We start from the raw sequence: 16,837 nt of genomic DNA on the forward strand, positions 1-16,837 counted from the left end.
GCACAAGTTTCCTAACCATCTGCAGTCATTGACTTCTAGTGGCTACTTATGGCTTTTCCTGAGTTAAAACAAAGTTCCTTTAACAGCAGGAAATCTTGGCTTCCTAAGTCCTGGATCAGCTTTTGTGTTTAGCTACTTGGTGAGGAGAAAGTGACTGCTATGCTGCCTGATGATAAAAGGCATTGCAACGTGCTTAATTATCTAAAGAAAGAGAGCTATAAAAGTCTACAGAGTATAGGATGCATGAGTTTGTGTAGTTTATTACTTTACAATAAAACTCTGGCACGGTGTCAAAAAACACTTTTTTGTGAAGTTAATGGCAATACGTAATAAGAAGTTATCTTTCTGAAATGGAGGTTATACCACGTGCAAAGGTATTGCTGCACAAGTTGTATGACTAAAGAAAGCTGCATGACTAAAGAAATTGTGTTTCATATTTTTTGAGTACTGGACATTAAGAATTAGTGTGGCGCTTGTGTTATGTTACAACTACACCAAATGAGAGAAAGTTATTCAGCTATTTGCCTACTCCACTACAAGCTCATCCACATGGACACCATTACACTGTCAAGGAAGACTACGAGCCTAGCAAGAGGGAGTAGAGAGCCCTGGAGTCTAGGGTGAACAGCTTGGGAGTCCAGGTGGCATTGTCCTCAGTTCTGCTGCTGAAGGGGAGAAGTTTGGGTAGGAATAGATGCTTTCATTAGATCACAGAAATGGCTGAGATTTAGCAGTCAGTCATAAGCCAGTCAGTCATAAGCCACAAAGTCCTTAAGAAAGACTGGTAACACTGAAGAGAGAGAATTGCTGGTGATGTAGAGGAGCAGACTGACTGTGTGAAGCTCCACTGTAGTATGGGACAGCAGTGTAGTTGAGAGCTTGAAGGTCAGGATCAGAGAAGAGGCCATTAAGGATGACACAGTGATGAGAATGTTACAGAGAATATTGTTCAGTGATCTGTAGAAAAATATAAAAATGAGCCTTATTCATTCCCAAGGTTTACAGTGAAAGAATGAGAAATAATTGAGACACATTGCAAAAAAAGAAATTCTGATTAGATAAAAGATTGCCCAGAGGGACAGAAATCTCCATTCTTAGAAATACTCAGAACTTGACTGAGAACTTGACTTGTATTGTGAGCAACCTCATCTATGTTGGCCTTGTTTTGAGGGAAGGATTGGACCAGGTGACCTCTTCTTTCCCATCCATTTTAAGACTGAATTTGGACTAAGATGAATTTGAAGGCAGTTGGGATGTAGCTTTTCTCTTGTGTGTTCCTTTATAAGCCATTTCTTGTGTCAAGAATATGAAGGTCACAAGTACATACCTGAAGAATATCAGAACCAGAACTCCATTTTAAGTATGCTTTCTGTACAAAATTAAATGAACTATTTTTTTACAGTCTTAATGAATCTCAACACACCCTCACCAAGGATTAGCTAATTTAGACTGGGGGGGGAGGAACAACTGAAAAAAAAAAGGTTGTATTTAAGGTCAGAGCCTGTGCTCTGTGGCACAGGAAGGACCAGAACATACCACCAAATACATGCTTCACTAAGGAGACATTCCTCTATTTAGGCTGCATTTTTCAGTTTAAGTACCTGCTGTCTTCTGGGCATGAAAAGACAGAACTACTAAGGCAACTAAAACTTCCAACTTTCTTAATTTGCCAATAACTGTCCTGTGAGACAGATCCTGAGAATCTCATTGTTATGCTTACTGATGCAAACCCAATTAAATAAACCGAACAGTTACTTTATTCCAATATGATCTATCATAAATTGATGGTAGTGATGGTTCAAATCTTTCCCTAGGTTCTTCCTAATTGACTTCTTTTGCTCTTAATTGTAATAATTCCAGTTATGAAAGTCTCATGGTACAAGCAAATCAACATCAAGATCTTAATGATGATTTTTGCACCACTCTGAGTTGTACTCAACTGCTGCAGCTGGATGAACTCAAATTAGAGAAAAGAACTGGAGAACAGCAGGCCAAAACTGCATGCTGTTGTTGTTGTGGGTGGTTTAGAATACAAGCCTTGAGATTAAGGGCTTTTTTGCTCCATCTTCAGTTCAAGATGCAAATCATTATTTGTGTATTAGGAGTACTGACTGCAAATAAACACAAGATTTTTAACATTGTGACTAATCTCTACTGTGGGAGTCCATATTGTGAGCATTATCAGCATTGCTGTGCTGTAGGCAGTTGGCAGACCTTCTTGTTTTGTTTAAGCAAGCAAATCTGGCTGTAAGATTGCTAGGATAATTCAGACAGGTGTCCATGCACTGGCTATTCACTGGGACAAAGAGCATTTACTAATACAATTCTGACTGGACTGATGAAAATGAGACTAAAATATCTGCAGTTCATAAATTGTTTAATAATAAGTAGAGTACTATAAAGTCAGTGGTGTTGTGTCAGAATATCCCAAGAAAACAGAAATTTAGGAACACCAGAGAGCTGCAAATAATTCTGTCCATGGTGTTTTCTCTTACCTGGGTGTTTTCATATTATATTCATTCCTTAAGTATTTTTTTCCTTAAGTGGGTTTTTTTTTTTTTTGCAGGATCTTTGGAACAGTCCAAGTCACTATTCCTTTAGATTCTCAACCTGCATGTTCAAAGTGATGAAATGGAAAATTATGCATAGAGAGAGATGAATAGCATGTGTTTGAATGGAGTGTCGACAGACAGTGCTTTGCAAGGTAGCTTGTTATGACCTGTGACTGGTTATTCTGGTGACTAGTAAGGTAAGACTGGAAATTCGTCATGACCTTGAATGCTTGTTCTGCAGTCCTTAGCCAAATTTTGGCTACCTCATAGACAAGAGTGTTTTAATACAAGATTTGTACTCGTGAGAGGAGAAGCCTTTACTTCCCTTAAGTTCTTGCTTTAGAGTACAAAGCCATTTAGAGCAGACTGTGCGCATCTGTTGCCACTCTTTAATAGGAATCTCATGGAACCTGCATTGATGAGCATCCTAGTAATTTAGTGCATCAGTGGTCTGCCTAATTCTACAGGTGAACATACAGATGTGTAGTTTTCTAATGTATCCTGTGCTTTTGGCTTATGTGCTTATAAAGATATAACGTACGTGTCATATTTGAAAAAAATACTTTCTAGGTGTTGCATAATGTTTTTCAGAATACAGAATCGTACTCTTTAGCTTCACCCTTTAAAAACTTCCTCAGGTTTTTGGACTTGATGAATTCCGTTCAGTGTATTGATTTACTGTGACTTTGCTTTCTTTCACCACCCTTATTCTATCTCCAGTGCAGTGTGCTCACTTGCATTACAAGATGGTGAAGAGGACAGGGGGCAAACACAACTGGGCAACTGACTCATCTAGGATATTCCTTATTTTTATTTATTTTTATAGATGTAAGCATACTTACCAAATGTATTGTGTTAACTCTCTGGAAACTGCTATCACTAAGAGACAGTTTTCATTCTGTATAGAAGATGGAATAAATTAATGGATGCTTCTTAGCCTTATCTTCTAAACTCAAAGTACCCTCAACTGTCTGTATCTCTCAAATGGGGCAGGTAACTCTGGTAGAGGTACTGTAACATTTAGCAAGGTACTTGTATGTATTAGAAAATTATGTAATTAACATGCAAAATTTCTTAAATATGCTTATCCAAATTCTAGCTGCTCTTCACTTTCCCTTTTGTTAGTGATCACTACAGCCTCCCATTAATTCTATGATTAACAAACACACATTCTTTCTTCGCTTTTACTTGAGCATTGTGCCAGACATATTATTAAACTATGAGAGTTTTCCATCCCCTCCCATTTTTGGCAGCTCATGTCAAGGTGTTACTGACCTCTTGTTCCTTTCTTCTAATGATCTTAGCATTACTTCTTCAAATTCTATGTGCTAAATGGCTTTTTCTCCCCTTTAAAATGTAAAAAGAGTGTCTACACTAAGTAGGCTACTGATGAGAAGACTCGATGTCTCCAGTGTTGTTAATCGGTGAATTAACTCTGAGCACTCTTTGTAGTGCTGAAGATACACACTGAAATTCACTTGCCCTCGATCAGAGTCAACACTGGCAAAATATTAGTTCATCTCTTTGTGCTGCCTCTGGCTACTTGGCTCCAACTTGGACTTGCTCCTTTGGAGAGTTGATGCATCTAGTTTACACACCAAACTGGTTCATTCCCAGATGAAAGTACTGTATTACTAATCCTATTCAGTCCTTAGTCCAAATGAAGTTATACCACCTTTGTTTTTCAGGGATAATAATACATCATGGATCTGATGATCAAACACACATCAGTCTTTGTGGATTGTACTGATTTAATTTGGATTCAGATAGATACAAAAACTGTGAGTCCACAAAGGGTAGCTGGGTTTGCCTCTGCTCATGATTATCCTTTTTATGTTATCTGCTATCTAAGGGAAGGCAAATTGTTTCTATATTTCTTCTTCAAAATTTATATGAGAAGTTCTAATTTGCATACACTTTTAAGAAGGGTTTTAATCATATTTGCCAGTGCTAGTGATTAAGAATATATATATATATATTTTTTTTTTTTTTCACAAGAAGAGAATTTAGTCTGATACCACCAAGCTGTTTCCTGCAGGTCAGACATTATGACTTCTAAGGAAGCAGACTGATTTCTTTGACAACTTTTCTGTCTTTGACACAATAGAGTGCTATGCCCCATTAGTTTGTGAATTTCACCAGTAACACCAAAATGGAAGAGCTGGACAGTGAGAAGTATATAGGGAGAAAGAAAGATATTAAAATGATAGGGTGCACTGGAACTTCTGGGACAGATAACAGTTGATTTATAGCTGTTTCAAAAGAAAAGGTAAATGTCACAGAACTGTGGAAAGAGCTAGTTCTCACAAGAATCCCTGAGACATTTGAGATCATCATCTTAAGGTGACATCCTTGATGAAGTCAATTGTGAACTTCCCACTGAAGGTCATATCTCATCCTGCCTCTCCTTATGAGCTCAGCATTATATGTCTCTCTCCTCTCTTGCTCTATCTCAGAACACATTAACAGTGAAACAGGAGCAGTGTTTGTAGTTTTCATCAGTAAGCACTAGCAAAGCTGCTCTTTCCCTGGTTTTAATTGTTTTTCCAAGGAATTTTAATGTTTTGTTCGCACTTGTTTTGTCTGCATCTATATCTGACATACACCATCTGTTTTTAAACAGAACATGATTTCTAGATGTGTCAATGCTCTAGTTACCTATTTTGTCTTTGAATAAAGAAACTTATTTTATTATTTTTGCATTTTAAGAAAAATTCCACTTGGAAATGTATTAAACTTCCAGACTACCTAACTAAAGGACAGGAATACCACTCTCCACAGAATATGTTTCAGTATATATTTAAGTGTATGTGAATGCTTACATTAGTATGCATCATAAAACCAAATGCTTTCAGCTATAGAATCATAGAATCATAGAATCATAGAATCATAGAATTAGCTAGGTTGGAAAAGACCTACAAGATCATCCAGTCCAACCATCCACCTACCACCAATAACCCCACTAAACCATGTCTCTCAACATAACATCTAAATGTTTCTTGAACACCTCCAGGGACGGTGACTCAACCACTTCCCTGGGCAGCCCATTCCAGTGCCTGACCACTCTTTCAGAAAAGTAGTATTTCCTAATGTCCAGCCTAAATCTCCCCTGGCGCAACTTGAGGCCATTCCCCCTCGTCCTGTCATTAGTTATAAGAGAGAAGAGGCCGACCCCCAGCTCACTACAACCTCCCTTCAGGTAGTTATAGAGAGCGATAAGGTCTCCCCTGAGCCTCCTCTTCTCCAGACTGAACAATCCCAGCTCCCTCAGCAGCTCCTCATCAGGCCTGTGCTCCAGACCCCTCACCAGCTTCGTCGCCCTCCTCTGAACACGCTCCAGGGCCTCAATGTCTTTCTTGCAGTGAGGGGCTCAAAACTGGACACAGTACTCGAGGTGTGGCCTCACCAGTGCTGAGTACAGAGGGTCAAGGACTTCCCTACTCCTACTGGCAACACTGTTTCTGATACAAGCCAGGATGCCATTGGCCTTCTTGGCCACCTGGGCAATGAGCTCCCACTTTCCCCATCTTTGTTATGCATCTGCCTTTTTTCATGCAGCACCACTTCGCACATTTATTCATACGTAAGTACACAATATTCTTGTGCACTATTTGTGTATATTTGCCTCCTAAAACCCTCGATCTTCACTTCACATGCCAGGTAAATCTGCCTTTGTCCAAGCGTGTTGCGTGACTCCTCATTCACAGGCCTCTGTGATGTCTTTACCTAGAAACCCATGTGAACAGGCATCCATTTACACTCATGTTATGCTTCTGCGCTTAGAGGATTTCCCCTCTGTGCCTTATCGTGTTGTCTTCTGTGCTGTTCTTTTGAAGTGTAACTTAAAAGTCACTTGAGAGGGAAGTAGTAAGCCTACAACTGCTCTTAGTTTCATTATTTATTGTGGACCAGTACTGGAAAAAAATTGTCTTTGTTGAGATATAGACGTACTATAAATATTTGGATGGCATCCTTCCAGAGGTTGTGTCAAGTGTTGACCTGCTTTACAGAAAGACAGTAATGGTAGTACAAAAGAAAACAAGCAAGAGCACCAAATGTTGTCACATCCTTGTAGCCAAAACAGTTGATATTTGTGAAGATCTAGCCGTTTATTTTGAATACTCTAGTGTGTTGGCTAGAGCCAAAACATAGTAAGATCTCTACGAAGGATTTGGCTATAGGAAAAAAATGCCCTCAGTAAAAAGGGTGAGAAAGGATAAAGAAATTGCAAGGTACTTAGTGGCTTTTTGCCATGTCTTTTATGGGTAAGATTTGGCCTCTAATCTCCCAAGTCCCCTAGCCAAGCAACAAAGCATTAGGGAATGAAGCATTATTGAAGTAGTGTAGAGTAAGATAGAGTAAGGGAGCAGTTAAACCATTTGGACGTACAGAAGCTCATGGGACTGAGATGGGCTGGATCAAAGGATGCTGAGAAAGCTGGCTGATGCTACTGCAGAGTCACTTTCTATCATTTTCAAAAGGTCATTGGGAAAGTTTCCTAATGACCAAAAAAAAGAAAGTGCTGCACCTGTTTCCAAGAAAGGAATCCACCAGAGAACTCCCAGCCAGTTAGCCTAATTTGTCTGGTTCCCTTTCTGAAAAGGTTATAGAGCAAAACCTCCTGGGAGTTCTATCCAAGCAGATGAAGGATAAGAAGGAAAAGCCAGCATGTGTCCACTTGATGCAAATCTACCAGGCTTTCAGCATGACTTCCCATCATATCACAGAATTGCAGGAGTTGGAAGGGACTTGATCTCTTGAAATCCAATCCCTCCGCTAAAGCAGGTACCCTACAATAGGTTGCACAGGCAGGCATCCAGATAGGTCTTGAATATCTCCACAGAAAGAGTCTCCACAACCTCTTTGGGCAGCCTTTTCCAGTGCTCTGTCACCCCATACAATTGGAGCCAAATTAGAGAGATCTGTACTGCATATGAATAATAAACAGAACCATCAGGCTCGGATGGGTTCTTGTTAGCAGGTCCTCCTCTAGGAGGCAGCAAGGTAACTGGTTGTACTTTTGGGACAAAGAGTTTCTGATGTTTCCCTTAATTATGTGGAACACATCTCTGGTAGGCCTGTAGACAAAGCTGGGGAGAGTGGTGGATACACTGAAGTACATTTCAGTGTGTCTACTTGCCGGGATCCTGGCAGGCAGGAGCAACAGGCTGAACAGCACATGACAGTGCAGAAGTTAGCATAAAGCGTGGCATCTGGGGTATAATGACCCTGCATCTTGTGGCATCTGGGGTATAATGACCCTGCATCTTGGAAGTCAGAAAGCAGCTTCCTAGAAGAAGTCCTGGTGGACAGCAGCGCACACTTGTGATGCAGAATGCTGGCTGCAGACAGGGCTGTGTCACCACAGGTGCAGCCTACAGGGTAAAGGAGGCAATTCTCTATCTAGCAGTCTTCATGCTGTGTTTGGCATACTGTATCCAGTTTGCAGCTCACCAGTCCTGAAAAGGTGCCAGCATCTCAGAGCCAGTCATCGTGAGGATGCTCAAGCCCCAGAACATGGGCCCGGGGAGGCTGTGAAGTCTCCCTCCACTAAGACACCCCAAAACATCTGCAAGCAACAACCCGAGCAACCTGCTTTGGCTGGCCCCACTCTGACAGGAGACTTGTATTAGTGTCCTCCAGCTGTGTCTTCACCTTCTCTTATTCCGTGCTGCTTTGGCCGAGCTTAGCTCCCCCCCCCGAATTGGTAGCACATCCGTAGTTGCAGAGAGGAGAAGAGGCAACACCTACGGGAATAGCCCCTTCCCCCAGCCAGCGCTCCGAGCAGCCTGCTGCTGAGGGCGGCGGTGGCTTTAACGGCCGCGGCGCGGGGCAGGGCGGGGCGTGGTTCGAGCGGCGGGGGGGCGGCCGGAGCATGCGCTGCGTGGGGCGGTGGAGTGCGGCGCGGCGCGCGGGTGGTGGCGCCGCTTCTCCCTGGTTGTAGGCAGCGAGCACGGCCCCGCCGCACCTCTTCTTCCTCCTCCTCCTCCTCCTCCTCCTCCTGGTGCTGCTGCTTCTGCTCCTGCCACTGCTGCCGCCGCGCGGGGCCGTGGTGGCGGCCGCGGAGCTTTGAGCACCCGCCGAAGAGCGTGGCCCTCCGCCCGCTTTGCGCCCGAGGGGAGAGCGGGGAGCCGCGGCGGCCATGGGTAACGAGGCGAGCTTGGAAGGAGGCGAAGGGCTCGAAGGGGCGGCGGCGGCTGGGGATGGCGGCGGCCCCGCGGCCCCCTCGCAGCCCCTGGTCCCGGCCGGCGTGGAGGCGGACCTGAGCCAGCTGAGCGAGGAGGAGAGGAGGCAGATCGCCGCTGTCATGTCAAGGGCGCAGGGGCTGCCCAGAGGGAACCTCGCCGGCGCGGAGCCGCCTCCCATGCAAAGGCACGCACGGAAAATCGCCCTTCTCCCGCTCTTCCCTTCCCCCTTTCTCCGTCTCCTCGCGGTGGGGCGCGGTGCGATCCGGGCCCGCAGCATCGGCACCGCGTTCTGCTGGCGGAGGGAGGGAGGCAACGAGGGAGGGAAGGGAGCGGCTGCACGAGCGCTTTCCCCACTCCGCTGGTTTCTAATAATATCGGCGGTTCTGGGTTCCAGTGGGTTGCGCCCTCTCCCCTCCCGTCGCACCGTTCTGTGTCTGGGCAGGGGGAGATCTGCGGGCAACGTTTGGGTTTTCTGTGTGTATGCTTGCCTCAGGGAGTCGGGGTGCCCCGCAGCTCAGGGAGCAGCCAGGGGAGCTCTCCTGATGGGTTTTGTAAGCATCTCTCTATGGGAAAGGTGTTTCTTGTTGAATCTTTCAAAGCTTTTGGGCATAATGCATTTGCTAGCCATTACTCCTCCAGTTCTTAACCTCTGCATCTCTCATTTGGCTTCATTAAATAGTCATGGATTGAGGAGGTCTGTACCGGTATTTTTTTCCCCCTTTATTTTTCCTCTACTTTTCTTGAGGGGAAAAGGAAGGCAGAAGAACAGGTTTAAATTGATTGCTACAGAATTAAACGATGTGGGTACTGGTGGCTTTCCCTCATTATGCATCTGTGGAGACTGGGTCGTCCCCTTCCCCTCTCCGTTCTTATCCCAGGATAAATGCACTGCCAGAAGTGCAACAAGCCTGGTGCCCGGCTCGGCCGGGGTTCGGTGCCCGGTGCTGGCCTTCCCCGCCCAGTTCTCGCAGCTCGGCCCCTGCCGCTGTCCGTGGTTCTGAACTCGCCGTCTTCCCGTGCTCCGGGCCTGGCGTTTTGCTCTCTGTCTTAGGTGCTGGATGGGCTGTTTGTCGAGAAAGGAAGGGATTATGCAGCGAACCTCCTTTGCTGTGCAAAACGGCTCTTGTTGAGTCTGTATAATGTCAGATTTATATAAATGAATTTTAGAAGGTAGGTTAGTGGGATCATAGTCATTACTGGGTAAGGTACTGAAGTCACTGGGATTATACCTAAGATTAATGTTTATATTTTAATTGGGAATCAAATCTTGCATATTTATTAAGCAGGTAATAAAACTATGTAGAATTTAATTTTCTGTTTCAGGGCTTTGCCCATCTTCTGTGAATGTTAGTAGGAGAAAAAAAATCTTACAGATCAGTTCTGTTGAAACAAAGCTTAAAATTTTCTTCTGTATACAGCTTACATACAAAGACACAAAGTTTATTGTTTCATACTAATCTACCAAAATAAATATCCCTGGGAGACTTCAGAATAGGCTAAAATGTGAATATTTCTGCATTTGTAAATTTCTACTTTCCTACAAACACATTTTATCATATTGGAAACTCTTTTCCTCTTATTAGCGTACAATAGTTTCAATCTCTTAAAGTGTACCATATTCTTACTAGTGTACCATTCTTTCTATTTAAAGAAAGACAGTCTATATTTGTGAAATACTGCCTTTTTGCTTTTGGTAAAATTGGCATTTTAACTCTTCACTCAACGCAGTAGCCTGTCATCTAGCTTCCCTTGGGGATTTGTAGTGATTCCTGTCATAGTACTTTGTGTCTGTTATAATGTAATGAGGTTACTGCTTGTCTCCACTCTTATGGCTTTACTTGCTTGTCTTGTATACCTGTCTTTGCTGCTGGAATTTGCTAGCAATGGTGGGATTGATTACTAAGAACTTGATTCAAACCCTTGGAGTCCAGACTTTTAACTCAAGTAAAGAATTAACCTGCTGAGACTCAGATTCCTTAGCTACAAACTTTTTTTTTTTTTTAAGTCTGCATGGAAAATACTTCTTTAACAATGGCCTACAAGTGCTGTTTCCAACAGTTTTTTTTTTCCCCTAATGTGTCTATGCCAATCCAAACATTAAGTGATTGAAATGGTGATCAAAAGAGGAATACTGATATTTACACATGTTATTTATATAGCCTTGTATTTTGCCAGTGTCCTTAATAGGTTGTCTCTTTAGGGTTTTTTGTTGTTTTTTTTTTTTTTCTTCTTTCCCATCTTGTTAACTGGATTTTTTAAATTTAATATTAGCTGTTATCCAGTTTTACCTGAGATACTAATAATTATTTCCTATTCTGAATGCCTCCAGTCCCCTCCCAAAGCAAATTCTAAGTCTTAGTGGTGGTGGTTTTTCTTAAATGCATTATTCTATTGATTCCAGGCACATTTTGGGGTGCTTAGTATCTATAGAAGTCATTCCATTCTATTGCCCATCTCCCAAAAAAAACCTCTAGTTTAGGAGTTTATTTTAGGTTTATTTTTTTTTAAATTAATTTGTATGCTAGTTCTGTTTGGTCTACCTTCATTGAATGGTTCTGTAACTGTGTCAGCGTCCACTTGCTGAGGAATTTTTCCCATCATCTGAAAGGAACAAATGACCAAACTGGATATATGAACCATCTAATCCAGCTGTTTTTATTTTGAATAGATCACTGTTGTGTTGTTTGTTTCAATTCATTAAGTTGCTCACACCGTACAATAACAAGAAGTCAGATGCACTTTGAGAGAAAATTCTGAGAAGCCCTTATTGAATGTCACGCTTCTAAGAAACAGTTGTGATGTAATTTCCAACAGAAATTTGTATTTTTGTTAATGATATCACTTTTTAAAGTCAATAAAAAAGAAAATAAGTTTCCAGGGCTATGCATGAGTTTGTACATATTTTGTCTGTAGATACAAAGGAGTCTAACTGTCTTGCAATTGTGCAGCAATTTTACTTCTCTTTAAAATTATTTATACTAATGAGGGCTACTAGGACTCTTTATGGTTATGGCATAAAGAACTGGAGCAATAGTCTTTTGGTAAACTTTTGCTTAACTGCAAAGTAAGCTTCAATTTGGCTATAAAACTCATTTAAATGAATAAAGATGAGCTCTGTGTATCAAGGCCAAGTGAGGAGAAACATGGCAATGAAAATGAAGGAATTAGGAGAGGGAGAATAAAATGATTTTGTTTGTTGGATTTTGACTGATGGTGGTTTCTTTCTTTTTTTTTATGGTTCAGAAGGTTTAAAAATAAAAAAAATACTTCTCAAATAAATACAATTTTTTTTTTTTCCAGAAAATTTCTAATTCTGCAGTTTAATTAAAATTGTTCCACGTCTGTCTGTAGTTGGTTGTATTATAGTATTGGAAAACAAGGCTTCAATTTCTAACTGTTTAAAACTGAAGAGATTAAGTCCTGGCTTTTGACAGAGGTAATGCTTCTCAGGAAGCATGTCTTTTCAAGGCTTTTTCTTCCATTAGTTAAGCACGCTCTGTCTCCATTGTTTAGAAATATTGCTCTGTAGAAAAGCAAGACAAGTCTGCTCTTGAGAATACACCAGCATCAGGTTTTTTTTATTCAGTAGATTCATGGGTTGTAATCTCATTTTAAGTCCTGACATCTGATCAGGTGGAAATTTATGGATCACATTATTTTGAGAAAAATAAAAGCTGAATGAGAACTCCATGCCAATAGGAACTGACAGTTATTTATTCTTGTTAATGTCCTAGTTCAATTTTTATAAACGGATACTTTTTTTCTTCCACTTTCACGTTGTAAGGTTTGGCTGTGGTTCCACGTTTCCTGACCTGAATTTATTAAAACTGTTGATTAAGTACTGTTGATCCTTTTCCATTTTTTTTTGTCCTGTCAGTTTTGCATTGCTGATTGAAGCTTTCCAGCACTTGCAGATGTGAATGCTGGAAGTGTACCAGACCACCACTGATACAATAGTTGAAATCATTTCACTTAGCAAGCAGTACTTCTTCAGATAAGTCTAGAGTGCTTATCTAAATTGCAAGAAAAAAAAGATAGGCTTGCCTGGCTTCTAATTAAAATTTACAGTTGTTTGTTTTCTCTACATAGCAAAAATGCCAAATGTCTAGTGGAACTAAATTATCACTGGACTTCTGTGTATTATCCTCATCATGAATAATGAGCTAACAAATGTTTACTAATGTCATTGGAAACACACCTGCTCCCTTTCTTGAGTTGAACATTAAGATTGTAAACTTCTCAGATTTAAGGCCAAGAATTTTTCAAAGGATGGGGAAGAGTAAATTGAGGTATGGAAAGCTGGAAATACAATTCTATATGAAAATTTTTAATTTTCCAAAAAAGTCAGATAAAAGATTATAATAAAATCACATGTTGTGAGAACTAACAATTGCAGAAATGGCTACCACTTAGCTTTGTCCATCTATTTTGCTATTACTGGGTATGTAATGAAGACTAAAAATATTCATCAGCAGTAATAATAAGCCCATTGTAATATTAACTGTGTAAAATACAGTTTTCAGTGTATCCAGTATATATCATTCTGTAGCCTTCTGCTAAAACTATTAAGCAAAAAGAAATACTGCACAGTTCTGCTCATGAAATGGAATTAAATGTAAGAAGTGGTTGTTTTGGTATGAATGCCTCAAAAGAAATGTAATGTCTTGAAAAACAAATTCACAGTTAAGTGGATCTCTCAAAGTGAAAACCGGAAATGTTATAGTTGCAACACTGTTGTGGCACTGAGAAGAACACCATATTTTCCAGCAAAAGCACGGTGATAGCAGTGAATAGAATATTTTACTAGATCCTTTGGCAATAGTGCTGCTTGCAATATCATGTCCTCAAGCCACAATTGAGTATAGCAACAAGTAGAATACCATGCTGCATATAACGACATGATCTTGACTTTGGTTCCTATTTTCTTAGCTTTCTTTTATCCTTTATGAAAACAAAGCAAGGCGTTACTGTTAGAAAATGAGGAAAGATCTCTACGTAATTTTATTATTGATAGGCAATGTGAATTTTTTGAGTGATGCGGGAAGGAGGCTCTTTGATAGTTCTATTTGAAAAAAAAAAAGCTTTGATACGTACTCTGTGAACTGTCATCTGTTTCATCTGGTTGGAACATTCTGAGTAATGAGTGGATAGGTGGTGGTGAAAATATTTCCCTGCCAAAAAAACAGACAAAAAGAACCCATATACTTCTGACTGTACCTGGATTTTTAGGAGTTTTAATCCTTGCTGTATAGTAAATTGTAAATATATCAAAGCTTTTTACAAATAACCAGAATATAAGTACATAAGCAGTTAGTAATTTGCGTGTTTTTTGTGTGTATGGCTCCGCTTTGATGTGCTAATTTTCCAACATCTGTTTCTTTTGGTCTTCTTTGTCTCCCCATGTTTGTATCCCAAGGGATAGAGTGGAAAGTTAGTAGTTTGGATTTACGTAAAATAGGAGTTGTAGCTCTGAATTCTTCATTTTTCTGAAGAGAAAGTTATCTGGTTAAACACAGTTGCTGTATGAGATTATTTTCTAACTCAGTCAGTCTGTGAATTAATATTTGCATAAGCCTTTATAGAACAATAATTTTAATTTAAATACTTTTTATATGCACTCTGTTGTAAGCCTTGGAATTGAGAACACTTGAGCACCTGAGGATCTTCACATTGTTACCTAAACATTTCTGGGGGCACAGATACAGATTATTTTAACTATTTTTTCCCAAGTAGCTTGCATTGTTTTAATTTATTGCATTTTCTTTCTGCAGGCATCCTGATCTTGATACAAGCCGCCATCCAAGACAGCCAGGTAAGCCTCCAGATCCAGGACCAGGTTTAAGTAAAAGCAGAACAGTAGATGTGCTGAAGACAGAACAGCGGGCACCTGGACGGAGTCCGTCTTCTATAAGTCTAAGGGAATCAAAGTCCAGGACTGACTTTAAAGAAGATCAGAAGCCAAGTATGATGCCCAGTTTTCTCTCAGAAGCCAATCCACTGAGTGCAGTCACTTCAGTTGTGAACAAATTCAATCCTTTTGATTTGATATCAGATTCAGATGCAGCCCATGAAGAAGCTGGTAGGAAACAAAAGGTTACCCAGAAAGATCAGGGGAAACCTGAGGAGCAGAGGGGTCTTGCAAAACATCCATCTCAACAACAGTCTCCAAAGCTAGTTCAACAACAAGGGCCTGTCAAACCTACCCCTCAGCAAACTGAGTCTTCCAAACCAGTGCCTCAGCAGCAGCAACCTGGGGAACCAAAGCAAATTCAGAAACCAGGCCCTAGTCATCAAGGAGACTCTAAGGTAGAGCAACCGAAACAACCACCCCAGCCACGAGGACCACAAAAATCTCAGCTCCAACAGTCAGAACCAACAAAGCCTGTACAGCAACAAACTTCTGCAAAACCTTCAGTGGGCCCAACCAAGCCATTGCCGCAACAACCAGATAGCGCTAAAACGTCATCCCAGGCATCACCTCCCACAAAACCATCATCACAACAGTCAGGACCGGTAAAACAACCATCTCAACAGCCGGCAAGGCAAGGAGGTCCTGTAAAGCCATCTGCCCAGCAAGCAGGGCCTCCTAAACAGCAACCTGGATCTGAGAAGCCATCTGCTCAGCAGACAGGACCTGCAAAACAACCACTGCAGACTGGACCTGGAAAGCCACCTCTGCAGCAAACGGGGCCTGTAAAACAAGTACCACCACAGGCAGGGCCTACAAAACCATCTTCTCAGACTGCAGGTGCCACAAAGTCCGTAGCACAACAACCAGGACTTACAAAGCCACCGGGCCCACAATCAGGGCCTGAAAAGCCCTCACAGCAAAAGCAAGCCAGTGCAGCCCAACCTGTGGAATCCACCCCAAAGAAAACCTTTTGTCCTCTTTGCACTACCACTGAACTGCTACTGCATGTGCCAGAAAAGGCCAATTACAATACATGCACACAGTGTCATACTGTAGTCTGCAGTCTGTGTGGATTTAATCCTAACCCTCATATAACGGAGGTGAGTAACTTTTAAATTGATGTTCATTACCAGAACACAAAATTAAGTTTACCTTCATTATGCTGAAACATCAGATTTTTTATGGTGTATTATAATGATCATTTAAGGCCTTAATGAGTTCAGAGAAATAATCATGCTATTTAGAAAATGCCTACCAGTAAGAGGGGTCACAGAATCAAATGGGTTGGAAGGGAGCTAAAGGGATCATCAAGTCCAACCCCTCTGCTAAAGCAGGTTCCCTACAATAGGTCACACAGGTAGACGTCCAGATGGGCCTTGAATATCTCCGTAGAAGGAGACTCCACAACCTCTCTGGGCAACGTGTTCTAGTGCTCCATCACCCTTACCATAAAAAGATGAATAATAACGTAATGGTGTAATGAAAAGGAAGGTAACGGTTCTCCATTTGTACAATCTTTAAGAATATGTTCTTGTTTCTTCATAGGAAAGAAGGGGAAAACCATTGTGAGTTCTTTAAAATTTTACTTGATTTTAAGTAATCCTTGTCTTTGTTTAAAATCAGACTGCAATAGTCACATGCTAATATGTTCATAAATACATAAAGTACTAAAGAACTACATAAAATACATTAATAACTAAATAAACAATTGGATATGAAAATGATTGTGTTCATAAGTCTGCTGTGGGTTTCAGAAAAGGACTTGGGATGGATTTACTTTGCAACTGCATGGGTGTGCATTAGCTGAAAGCCTGAGTCATGAGTTTTGACTCTGTGGTACTCAAGTTATTTCATTCTTGTGCGATGCTAAGAAAGGGATCTCTGTGGACTATTTCTAACTTTGATTACCATTCTAGCTGTAATTATAGAACATAGAAATGGTGTAGAAACTAATATTAGGACTTCAAGTGAGCTTACCTTAACCTGATACATTTGCACTATCTTGATTTATGTGCCCATACGTATATATGAATTTTGCTTGCTGTGCATGGGAATGAGGCTTCATATGAATGTCTGATATCTTCTTATTTCTTGAACATCAGCCTATACATCCTGATACTCTAATTTTTATTTTGTGATATAGGTTTTTTCTGTTTGTTTTGTTTTTCCCCAACAACAACAGTTTT

The 16,837-nt window shown here is 41.0% G+C and overlaps 1 protein-coding gene across 9 annotated transcripts in view; it reads left to right on the forward strand.

Moving 5' to 3' along the window:
- The window catches only part of PCLO (piccolo presynaptic cytomatrix protein), a 343,040-nt gene continuing 334,661 nt past the window's right edge, over window positions 8,459–16,837 (forward strand). For all 9 annotated transcript variants that reach the window (XM_021384447.1, XM_021384450.1, XM_021384451.1 and 6 more), the window contains exons 1-2: window positions 8,459–8,924; window positions 14,512–15,751. In XM_021384447.1, the coding sequence (XP_021240122.1) occupies window positions 8,695–8,924; window positions 14,512–15,751 (1,470 nt within the window). In that variant the 5' untranslated portion in view covers window positions 8,459–8,694. The remainder of the gene's footprint in view (window positions 8,925–14,511; window positions 15,752–16,837) is intronic.

The sequence above is a fragment of the Numida meleagris genome, chromosome 1 (genome assembly GCF_002078875.1).
Source record: "Numida meleagris isolate 19003 breed g44 Domestic line chromosome 1, NumMel1.0, whole genome shotgun sequence".
NCBI lineage: Eukaryota > Metazoa > Chordata > Aves > Galliformes > Numididae > Numida > Numida meleagris.